Consider the following 11,319-nt stretch of genomic DNA (forward strand, 5'->3'; position numbering starts at 1 on the left):
TAAAAAAGGATATGGTTAGTCGGCGGGGGAGGGGTGGGAGGGGGTAGCCCCCCGACCAGGCTGATCGCGTAGAACGTGAGAGGCATGAATGGGCCGGTCAAGAGGGCCAGTGTGTTCTCGCACTGAAAGGGGCTAAAGGCAGGCGTAGCCATGCTACAAGAAACACACCTGAAGATCGCGGATCAAACCAGGCTGAGGAAAGGATGGGTGGGACAGGTTTTTCACTCAGGGCTGGATGCGAAGAACAGGGGGGGTCACAATTTTGGTCAGCAAGTGGGTGGCATTCGAGGCGGCGAGCATTGTGGTGGATAAAGGGGGTCGATATGTTATGGTGAGTGGCAGGTTGCAGAGGGTCTGGGTGGTGCTAGTGAATGTGTATGCTCCGAACTGGGACGATGCAGGGTTCATGAAGCGGATGTTGAGTAGGTTCCAGATTCCCGGGGGGGGGGGGGCTTTAATACGGTCCTGGACCTGGCGCTGGATCGCTGGATCGGTCTAAGTCGAGATTGGGTGAGATCAGCAAGGATTAAGCGGCCAAGGTCCTGATGGGCTTCATGGACCAGATGGGGGGAGCGGATCCGTGGAGATTTGCTAGGCCAAGGGCGAATGAGTTTTCCTTCTCCCACGTGCACAAGGAGTACTCGCGGACTGATTTTTTTCGTGGTAAATAGGGTGCTAATTCCGAGAGTGGAGGGAGTGGAGTATTCGGCCATTGCGATTTCGGACCATGCCCCACACTGGGCGGAGTTGGGGCTGAGGGAGGAGAGAGGCCAACGCCCTCTGTGGAGAATGGACGTGGGACTACTGGCCGACGAGGAGGTCCGTGGGCGAGTCCGGAGGTGGTTCCAAAACTATGTGGAGACCAATGATAATGGGGAGGTTCCGGTGAGTGTGGTCTGGGAGGAGCTGAAGGCAGTTGTCAGAGGGGAGCTAATCTCGGTCAGGGCCCACCGTGAGAAGAGGGATAGGATGGAGGAGGAGAGATTGGTGGGGGAGATACTCAGGGTGGACAGGAGGTATGCGGAGTCCCCAGAGGAGGGGCTGCTGAAGGAGCGCTGGTCCTGCAAGTGGAGTTTGACTTGCTTACCGCGGGGAAGGCTAAGGCTCAGTTGAGGAAGGCGCAGGGAGCAGTGTAAGAGTATGGGGAGAAGGCAAGTAGGATGCTGGAGCATCAGCTGCGAAAGAGAGGAGGCCAAGGAGATTGGGGGAATTAGAGATGGGGGGGGGGGGTAAACACGGTGCTGAGCTCAGCAAGGATTAACGAGGTCTTCAAGGACTTTTATGGCAAACTGTACGAATCAGAGCCCCCGGAGGAAAGGGGGGGGGGGGGGGGGGGGGATGAGGCAGTTCCTGGACCAACTTAGGTTTCCACAGGTGGAGGAGGGACAAGTAGAGGGATTGGGGGCCCCGATCGAGATGGAGGAACTGATTAAGGGGCTAGAGGGCATGCAGGCAGGCAAGGCCCCGGGTCCGGATGGGTATCCCATAGAGTTTTATAGGAAATTCTCAGAGCTGCTGGGTCCGCTGTTGTTGAGGACTTTCAATGAGGTTAAGCAAAAGGGAACCCTTCCCCCGACGATGTCGCGCAGGCTCTGATCTCGCTTATCCTCAAGCGAGACAAGGACCTGCTGCAATGTGGCTCCTATAGGCCGATTTTGCTCCTTAATGTCGATGCAATGCTTTTGGCCATGATTTTGGCCACTAGGATTGAGGACTGTGTCCCGGGAGTGATTAATGAGGATCAGACAGGGTTTGTGAAGGGCAGGCAGTTGAATACGAATGTGCGGAGGCTCCTGAATATTGGCGCTGCCGAACTTTTGCAGCTATTACTGGGCAGCGAATATATCCATGATTTGGAAATGGGTAGTGGAGGGAGAGGGGGCGGCGTCTTGTAAAGATACTAGCTTGGGGGCACTGATAACAGCACCGTTGCCGCTTTCGCCGATGCGGTATACAACGAGCCCAGTGGTGGCGACGATATTGAGGATCTAAGAGCAGTGGAGAGGGCACGGGGGGAGGTAGGGGCTTCAGTCTGGGCCCCGATACGGAATAATCACAAGTTTGCTCCCGGCAGAATAGATGGGGGGTTCCTAAGTTGGCACAGGGCGGGTATCAGAAGGATGGGGGACTTGTTCATTGATGGGACTTTTGCTAGTCTGGGGGCGCTGGAGGAGAAATGTGTACTTCCCCCGGGGAACACCTTTAAGTACATGCAGGTTCGGGCGCTCGTGAAAAAGCACGTGGGGGAATTCCCGCTGCTGCCTGCAGGATACAGGACAGGGTGGTCTCGGGCGTGTGGGTAGGGGATGGCAAGATATCGGAAATGTATCAGGAGCTGCAGGAGGCGGAGGAGGCCTCGGTGGAGGAACTGAAGGGCAAGTGGGAGGAGGAGCTGGGTGAAGAGCTGGATGAGGGCCTGTGGGCTGATGCCCTGGACAGGGTCAATTCCTCCTCATCCTGCGCCAGGCTTAGCCTGATTCAGTTTAAGGTGGTGCATCGGGCGCATATGACAGTGGTGAGAATGAGTAAGTTCTTTGGGGTGGAGGACAGGTGTGTGAGGTGCTCAGGGAGCCCAGCAAACCATGTCCATATGTTCTGGGCATGCCTGGCACTTACAGGATTTTGGAAAGGCTTCGCAAGGGCTATTGGACCTTGGACACTCGGGTAAAACAGAGCTGGGGGATAGCGATATTCAGGGTATCAGATGATCCGGGAGTGCAGGAGTCGAAAGAGGCCGGAGTTCTGGCCTTTGCTTGCTTGGTAGCCCAGAAAAGGCTCTTGTTAACGTGGAGGGATGCGAAACCGCCAAGCGTAGAGACTTGGGTCAGTGATATGGCAGGATTTCTCAAGTTAGAGAGGGTAAAGTTTGCCTTGCGAGGGTCCTTGCAGGGGTTCTCCAGGTGGTGGCAATCGTTCCTTGACTTTCGCGCAGAACGTTAGGTGGAGGTCAACAGCAGCAGCAGTCCGGGGGGGGGGGGCTTTTCTTTTTGTAGTGGCTTGTAAAAATTATTGAAAAATTTTGAATAAAAATAAATTAAAAAAAAAAGTAGGATGCTCTTTCCAAGGGCCAGTGCAGACTCAATGGGCCGACTGGCCTCCTTCTGCGCTGTAAATTCTATGATTCTATGCTACCATGTTCCTGATCTGTCTCTGGCCCTTGCCTTATTGGTGATGGGCTTGGTAATGAATGCTCTGGCAGGGTGACCGTGGGGTGTTATATGAGGTATCGATAACCAACTAGGTCAGTTAGACATGAGGATCAAACAAGTTAAAATCTCAAATTATAAAGCATTGATGCTATCAATATTTAAATGATTCATACATCGAGCGCATACTAAAGTAGTGAGATCACTGGTGTTCAATGTGAAACAAACCCCCAATATAATTACTGCTGACAATTCTCTGCTGATACCTTGACTTTAGTTAGATCCTGATCACGGTGCCTTTTTAAATATTTTGCTTCTGATCATAGCCCAAGATTTGCCAGGATAACTGATGACCATGGTAGTAATGTCTTCACCTTCAGATCCATTGGTTTATGTTCAATGCTGTGTTACATTCTCCAAGATCCACATACTGATGATGAAAAAGCTGACACTAAAGGAGATAATTAACTATGAAAATGAAAATCGCTTATTGTCACGAGTACACTTCAATGAAGTTACTGTGAAAAGCCCCTAGTCGCCACATTCCGGCGCCTGTCCGGGGAGGCTGGTACGGGAACTAATGATTCAAACAGCAATTGCTCAGGATTTGAACTTGGTGATTGTAAAACCCAGAGATAGGTCAACCTTTGGCCCGGAATCGACAAAGCCACTTCACAAATTCACCAGACTCATCAAGAATTATAGATTACAGCTGCTCAGTCTAAAATGGACTTGTTGGGGTATCCAACAGAGGGCAGCACTGAGAAGTGACTGAGGAGGATTCTGGGAGAAGGCCACAACTGAGAAAGCGATTGCGGAGAATCCAGTGTCGATGAACTGCTGGAGCCGGCCACACCCAAGTCAGCTGAGCCAGCGGGACCTGCGCTGGACTATCCACTGATAAGCAAGTGGATGGACTTCCTGACTCACGTGTTCTGGAAACACAGATGCCATCAAGCTGGAAATTATGTCAACAATGAAGGTGGTGGCCGTGGACGCGCTGACTGGAAGCACAGGAGGCAACAATCAGGGACCTAGAAAAAGCAGCGACTGACAGAGTGACTGAATAAACTCCTAGAAATAGAAGTGACAAGATTGGTGGCGACTCAAGGCGCATCAAAGGGGAGGTCAAGGACCAAGAGAACGAGTCGCACTGCCAGAATGTCCGTATCGGGGCCTATCAGGGCATCGAGGGCAGAAACCCCACAGAATAACTGACCCAGATGCTGGATAACCTGGTCAGGGGAGAACTGAAACCCCCTCAATCAGGATAGTCACCTGGAACATCAGGGGACTTAAAGGCCTGGTGAAAAGATCCATAGTTTTGTCCGTCTGAATGTTATCTTCCTCCAGGAGATACACCCGAGGGAGAAGGACCGACTGCGGGTAAGGAAGAGCTGGGTGGATCAGCCAAACCAATCGTGTTATGGGACAATGGCTAGGGGGCGGGGGTTTCCATACTACTGAACAAGAGGACAGCGCACACGGCGACAAAGACGGCTATGCAGGGGAACGCAATGGTTAATGGTGCTCTGGATAAAGCACCAGTGGTCCTCGTTAACGTCTACGCTCCCAACTGGGACCAAGATAGAAATCCAACATAGATACACACTGACTCATCATGGGGTGGGTTGGGGGGGGGGGGGGGGGGGGGGTGTCTTTAACTGCATACAGGACTCACGGACGAATCCATCCCCAAATCAAGGAAACTAACGAATATGCCAAAGGAACTGAACACCTTAAAGTAGAAGATGGGGGAGTGGAACCATTGAGGTTCACGCACCCAGGGGAAAAAGGAATTTTCCTTCTTCTCCCAGGTGCACAGGGTCTACTCAGGATCGAATTCTTTGTAGTGGGGAGAAATCGGTACTTCCATGGGTGGTGGTAGTACAGTACCCCGCAATCGCAATCTCCGACCATGCTCCACACTACGTGGATTGGTGTTGAAGACTGGCCTCCGTGGAGGCTGGGCATGCCCCCCCTTGCCGATGAGGCGTTTTGTAATCAGGTATCACAGGGCATAAGCGGGTAAATAACCAATAACCAGAATGGGGAGGTCTCACCCATCACAAACTGGGAGGTGCTGAAGACAGTGATAAGGGGGGACATTATCGCATTCAAGGTGTGCAAGGACAGTGAGGAGGGCGCCAGGGAGCAGCTGATCAACTCCGTACTGGAAGTGGACCAGCAGTACTCCATGGCCCCAACCACAGAACTGCTGGTGGAGAGGAAAAAGTTGCAAATTGACTTTGATCTGCTCTCCACCGGGAAAGCAGTCAACCAGCTCGGTCAGACAAGGGGATCTGTTATGAGCATGTAGACAAAGCCAGCTGTCTGCTGGCTCACCAGCTGAGAAAGCGGACAGCCACAAGACAAATATCTCAAGTTAAAGACAGAAGCGGCAGAAAAGATCAACAAAGCCTTTGCAATGTTCTACTGAGGGCTGTATACCTCCGAACCCCTGGATGGGGACTTGGAGATGAAGCAGTTCCTCGATGGACTAGGCATGTCTGAAACGGAGGAAGATAAGAGAAAGGTGTTGGAAGCATCACCAGAACTGGGGGAAGTCAGGGAGGTGAGGAAGGCGCCGGGAACAGATAGATTCCCAGTGGACCTCTACAGAAAATGTGCATCAGCACTGGCCCCGCACCTGCGGGAGATGTTCGCAGACTCGCTGGTAAGGAGCACCCTGCCACCAACAATAGCCCAAGCCTCAATATCACTGAAAAGGACAAAAGCCCAATGGAATGCAGGTCCTACAGGCCCATCTCGCTCCTTAACGCGGACGCAAAGATCCTGGCAAAGGCCCTCGGAAGACAGCTGGAGAGCTGCATGCCAGAAGTAGTTGCGGAGGACGAGACGGACTTTGTCATGGGCAGGCAGCTAACATCGAACATCAGGCGCCTGCTGAACGTGATAATGACCCCATCCAGGGAGAAAACACCAGGTGTGATCATGTCCTGGATGCAGAAAAGGCCTTCAACAGGGCCAAATAGAAGCAGTTCAGAGCAATTGTAACGGTCTGGGTTTGGGCCAGGACCGCCTTCCTGGGAAAAAACTACTGTGCAGGACTCCCATGGCGAGCGTACGGACAAAGACCAGCAGCTCTAGATACGTTGGGCTGCATAAAGGCACAAGGCAGGGATGCCCGCTATCCCTGCTTGATTGATTGATTTGATTTATTGCCACATGTACCGAAGTACAGTGAAAAGTATTTTTCTGCGGCCGAGGGAACGTACATAGTATGTACATAATAATAATAGCTTATTGTCACAAGTAGGCTTCAGCTAAGTTATTGTGAAAAGCCCCTAGTCGCCACATTCTGGCACCTGTTCGGGGAGGCCGGTATGGGAATTGAACCCGCACTGCTGGACTTGTTCAGCATTACAAGCCCACTGTGTTAAACCAGTCCCATACTCCACAAAGAGAATAATCAACAGAGAACATTGACAAATGGTACATAGGCAAACAGTGATTGGCTACAGTGCAGAACAAGGGACCAAGCAAATCAAATACATGAGCAAGAGCAGCATAGGGCGTCGTGAATAGTGCTCTTACAGGGAACAGATCAGTCCGAGGGGGAGTTGTTGAGGAGTCTTGTAGCTGTGGGGGAGAAGCTGTTTTAAGATGTTCGATTGTAAATATATGTCCAAGGGGGAGTCGTTGAGGAGTCTTGTAGCTGTGGGGAAGAAGCTGTTCCGATATGTTTGGATGTGCGGGTCTTCAGACTTCTGTACCTTTTGCCTGATTGAAGGGTCTGGAGGAAGGCAATGGGTGGGAGGGATCTCTGATAATGCTATCTGCATTCCTGAGGCAGCGGGAGGTGTATACAGAATCAACATGGGGGTGGCAAACTTGTATGATGCGCTGGGCTGAGTTCACCACACTCTGCAGTTTCTTGCGATCTTGGACTGAGCAGTTGCCATACCAGGCTGTGATGCAGCTGGATAGGGTGTTCTCTATTGCACACCTGCAGAAGTTTGTGAGAGTCAATGCAGACATGCCAAATTTCTTCCGTAGGAAGTAGAGAAGTTGTTGGGCTTTCTTGACTGTTCCATCAACATGAGTAGACCAGGACAGACTGTTGGTGTTGGTGAGCCCCAGGAACTTAAAGCTATTGACCATCTCCACTTCGGAGCCATTGATGCAGACGGGAGTGTGTGTCGTGCTACGCTTCTTGAATGTTGATCAGTTGCTTGGTCTTTCCGACATTTAGAGAGAGGTTGTTTTTGGTCCACCATGCAACCAAGTGATTTATCTCCCTCCTGTAGTCTGCTGTTCGCTCTGGCAATCAAACCACTGGTGATCGCCCTCAGAGCAGCAGAGGTGTAAAGTGGTATCCAAAGGGGAGACAGAGAGTCAAGGAAGTTAAAAAGACAACTTCCATTCTCCCTCTCAGAGAGGATACAGACGATCAAGATCAACGTGCTACCCAGGTCCCTCTTCCTGTTCAGATCCCTCCTGATCTGCATCCCAAAGGCCTTTTTCAACACAGTCGACAAGGTAATCATTGGGGAGGGCGATTCCTGAGGATCCATGAGAAGGTCCTACAAAGGATGAGAATTGTGGGATGCAAGGCTCTTCCAAACCTACAGTTCTACCATTGGTCGGCCACTGCAAAAATAGTGTGGGGATGTGTCCTGGAACTGGGAGCAGAGTGGGTGAGGATGGATGAGAGTTCCTGCACAAGGACATCCCTCCAACCAAAATGGGAGGAGGAACTAGGCATAGAGATAGGGTGAGGACTCTGGATCGAAGCACTGCACAGGTGGAACTTCATCTCCATGTGTGCAGGGCTGAGCCGTACGCAGCTAAAGGTGTTGCACAGATCGCACCTAACCAGAACTCAAATGAGCAGGGTCTTCCCAGAGGTGGAGGACAAATCCAAATGGTGCTAGGAAGGCCCGGCCAACCACACCCACATGTTATGGGCCTGCCCAGGCTTGTCAGGTATTGGGATGCCCTTCGGCGATGCCACGGCCAGGGTTGTGGGAGTGGGTATGGAGCCAAGCCCAAATATGGTGGTCTTCGGGGGTATCACATCAGCCAGAGCTCTTCATGGGGAGGGGGGACCGATTCCCTAGTCTTTGTCTCCTTGATCGCCTGCTGGAGAATCCGGTTTGGCTGGCGATCGTGGCTGTCCGACCTGGTGGAATCTTGTAGGCTGGAGAAAGTAAAATTCGCCATCCATGGATCGGAAGAAGGTTTCCATAGGAAGTGGACGCCTTTACCAACTTGTTTAAAGACCTGTTTAGCTCACTGGGCTAAATCGCTGGCTTTTAAAGCAGACCAAGCAGGCCAGCAGCACGGTTCGATTCCCGTACCAGCCTCCCCGGACAGGCGCCGGAATGTGGCGACTAGGGGCTTTTCACAGTAACTTCGTTGAAGCCGACTCGTGACAATAAACAATTTCATTTTTCATTTCATTGCCAGGAACCCGGTACGAGCAGGACCGCAAGGGACTGGTCCAATGGCAAGCGAAAGGCCTAAACTAAATTTTATATAAATGCATTTGAATGTGTGTCTCGGCCATATAGGGGAAAAATATATGCCGGTTAAAGGGGAGTCACAGCCATAGTTGTTGGATTTTGCATGTTTTTCTTCTGATAATATATAATTTATAATTTGTTGGATATAAAATATGAAAACTCAATAAAAAACAATTCTTAAAAAATGGAATTGCTTCACCCTGATACTTCAGATTCCCAAACAAATAAGAAGAGGGTTTTTAAACCAAAAGGTAGTCAGCGAGAAATAACTTATTAACTGACAAGGAATAAAAAAGACAAAGGACAATCACCTTTCTTAGTAAGGGTTCACATGTCCCCCACCGCCTAGAATCAGAGTACCAAGGTACTGAAGATGGATTTTGATTTCAGGCGAAGGGTCCTAACAACTAACAGGACAACTGAGAGTTTAGTCTCATCAGTTTGGCTGATGAGGCCTCAAGTGTTCAAAGATAGCTCACTGTGCTGTCCACTTGAATGACCTTCAGATTATTATATTTATAACCCCATCTCCATCTATGTACCCCAACGTCTGAGTAACAAATGGAGATTCCACACAATGCTTATGCCATATACAGCTGAAAATAGATTACGTATTACTCCATATCTGCGCATAATGTTTCATATTAGTTTGTGGTAGCGTGGGGTTGGCATAAAACTGTTACATCTTACCTTGCTTTACATTGGCAGAATTCTGTGGACTCGGGGGAACAATACCATCAAGTACCAATTGCGGCTGTGCACCTGATAGACCTGATGATTGTGAATCTGAAATATATTTTAAAAAGGCATGAGGGGAAAAAACAATTCGGTCTAGTTTGCTTTCTTCCCCTTCGCAACTCAGCAAAACCATTTACAATTCTTCAGAGTCCCATGGGATTTAAAAAAAAAAAATAGCTTGAATAACAGCAGGGTTTGGTAAGCACTGTTTAGGGGGAGTAGGTGATACCGTGTGGGAAGCACTGGTTAAAAGATACAGAATCATCAGTGTGTAGACAGTCAATAAAATGCACTATTTGGGCATCATTCAAATAATGTGTGTATTAATACTGCATTCATTAGGCTTCATAATGTCTCAGGCAATGTATTCATTGAGTACCTGAGCGAACAACACTAGGAAGGGCCAAGTTTTATCCTTGGTCTGTGTCATTAGCTGACTGCGTTGCAGGGCTGCAGCACACCTGGGTGATGGAGGAAAGCAACTGGCTAACCAGCAAAATCACTGGAACCTGAATGGGGAAATGATTAGTAACGTTACAATTTACCTGTGGTCAAAAAGCCTACTGACAAGTCACAATCAAGGCTCACTCATCACAGTGAGAAAGTGTGTCCATGTGGTTTACTTAGCTTATTCATCCACAGAGACCAACAGTTCTCCCCAAACAAAATCCTCCAATGTCTTCAACGGCTTCAGTAACCTAGTTGGAAAACTATCCCAGGTATTAATCAGTCAGTGGAGAAATACCTCCCGACATCGGGCCAGGTATTCTACCCGTGTCAGTTACAATGAACAATGAATAATAGCCATTTCGGTGAGGTATCAGAGCCCGTCATGTACCTGTGCTGTTGTAGCCTAGCAAGGAATCAGCATCTCTGGAAGAGGAAGGCAGAGATAAAATAACTGCACAAATCAAGAAATAAAAGATAATGTTTAATTTCTTTTTGCCTGCCCAACATTGTCGAGATCTAGATAGTGTGACTGAAGTTCGGGATTTGGCTGGGGAGCTGGGCCAGAATTTTCATCCAACGAAATCATTTTTGGAGATCCAAAGCCTTCTGTCCAGAGAAGAGTGCAATTTATAACCTAATCTTAGAGTTCACAAGTGGGTTATCTTTGTGTAGATAATTCATTGTTGATTTAAGTGTGGTCACTTGGAGTCTCTTCTCACATCACTCTTCTGACCACAAGTAAAGGCTGCATTAGGAAACTATTTCCATCTCCTACAGTAGCCAACTGGTTGAAATAATAGACTCTAGGGTATAAATGCAAAGCTCACTTTTGTAAAACAAAAGTAAACAACTGACAATTTGTGGAGCAGTATCGGAAAATAATCTTGTAAAAATCAAACTGGTTCACCAAAATCCTTTAGGAAAGGCCTTGCTACCCTTACCTAGTCTGATCTACACTATGTGGTTTATGCCCTCAGGCCAACTATGGAGGTATTTTAAAAAATGCTTGTCCAGTGCACACATCCCCCAAAACAATTTTGAACACTTCCGGAGACACCTTGCGACTTTAAAAAAAGCATTAAACTGTTATATAAATTCAAGTTTCTTTGTTATTGGCCTCAACATACGATAAGAAAAAAAAGCAAATGACTTGTAATTACACAGCACTTATGCCATCAATCGCATACATGTTCCATGAAGTTCTTTACACACCTGGCATGCTTAATCCATCCAGAAGATCTAATAACTCTCCACCTGTTTGAGGTACTTTGTTTTCTTGAGGCACCGATGGAGCTGGGTTACTGTCGTCAAGCAGATCAAGCAAATTGTTAACCTGAAACAACACGATAGGAGTTAAAACACTACACCCTGAATTCAGCCCATCCATTAGAGATGAATGGGCCTTGCAAGTTGTCAAAAATCAGGGTCAATGGCAACTAAGCAATTTGAGACGGGGAAGGAGACAGAGAGGGAGGGAGACAGAGAGGGAGGGAGAC

The 11,319-nt window shown here is 49.0% G+C and overlaps 1 protein-coding gene across 3 annotated transcripts in view; it reads right to left on the minus strand.

Annotated features, from left to right (window-relative positions):
- Positions 1 to 11,319, minus strand: part of LOC119969405 (AP-1 complex subunit gamma-1-like) — a 195,249-nt gene that overhangs the window by 20,975 nt on the left and 162,955 nt on the right. For all 3 annotated transcript variants that reach the window (XM_038803022.1, XM_038803020.1, XM_038803021.1), the window contains 2 exons: positions 11,036 to 11,156; positions 9,326 to 9,421 (listed from right to left, as the gene is read on the minus strand). In XM_038803022.1, the coding sequence (XP_038658950.1) occupies positions 9,326 to 9,421; positions 11,036 to 11,156 (217 nt within the window). The remainder of the gene's footprint in view (positions 1 to 9,325; positions 9,422 to 11,035; positions 11,157 to 11,319) is intronic.

The sequence above is a fragment of the Scyliorhinus canicula genome, chromosome 7 (assembly GCF_902713615.1).
Source record: "Scyliorhinus canicula chromosome 7, sScyCan1.1, whole genome shotgun sequence".
Taxonomy (NCBI): domain Eukaryota; kingdom Metazoa; phylum Chordata; class Chondrichthyes; order Carcharhiniformes; family Scyliorhinidae; genus Scyliorhinus; species Scyliorhinus canicula.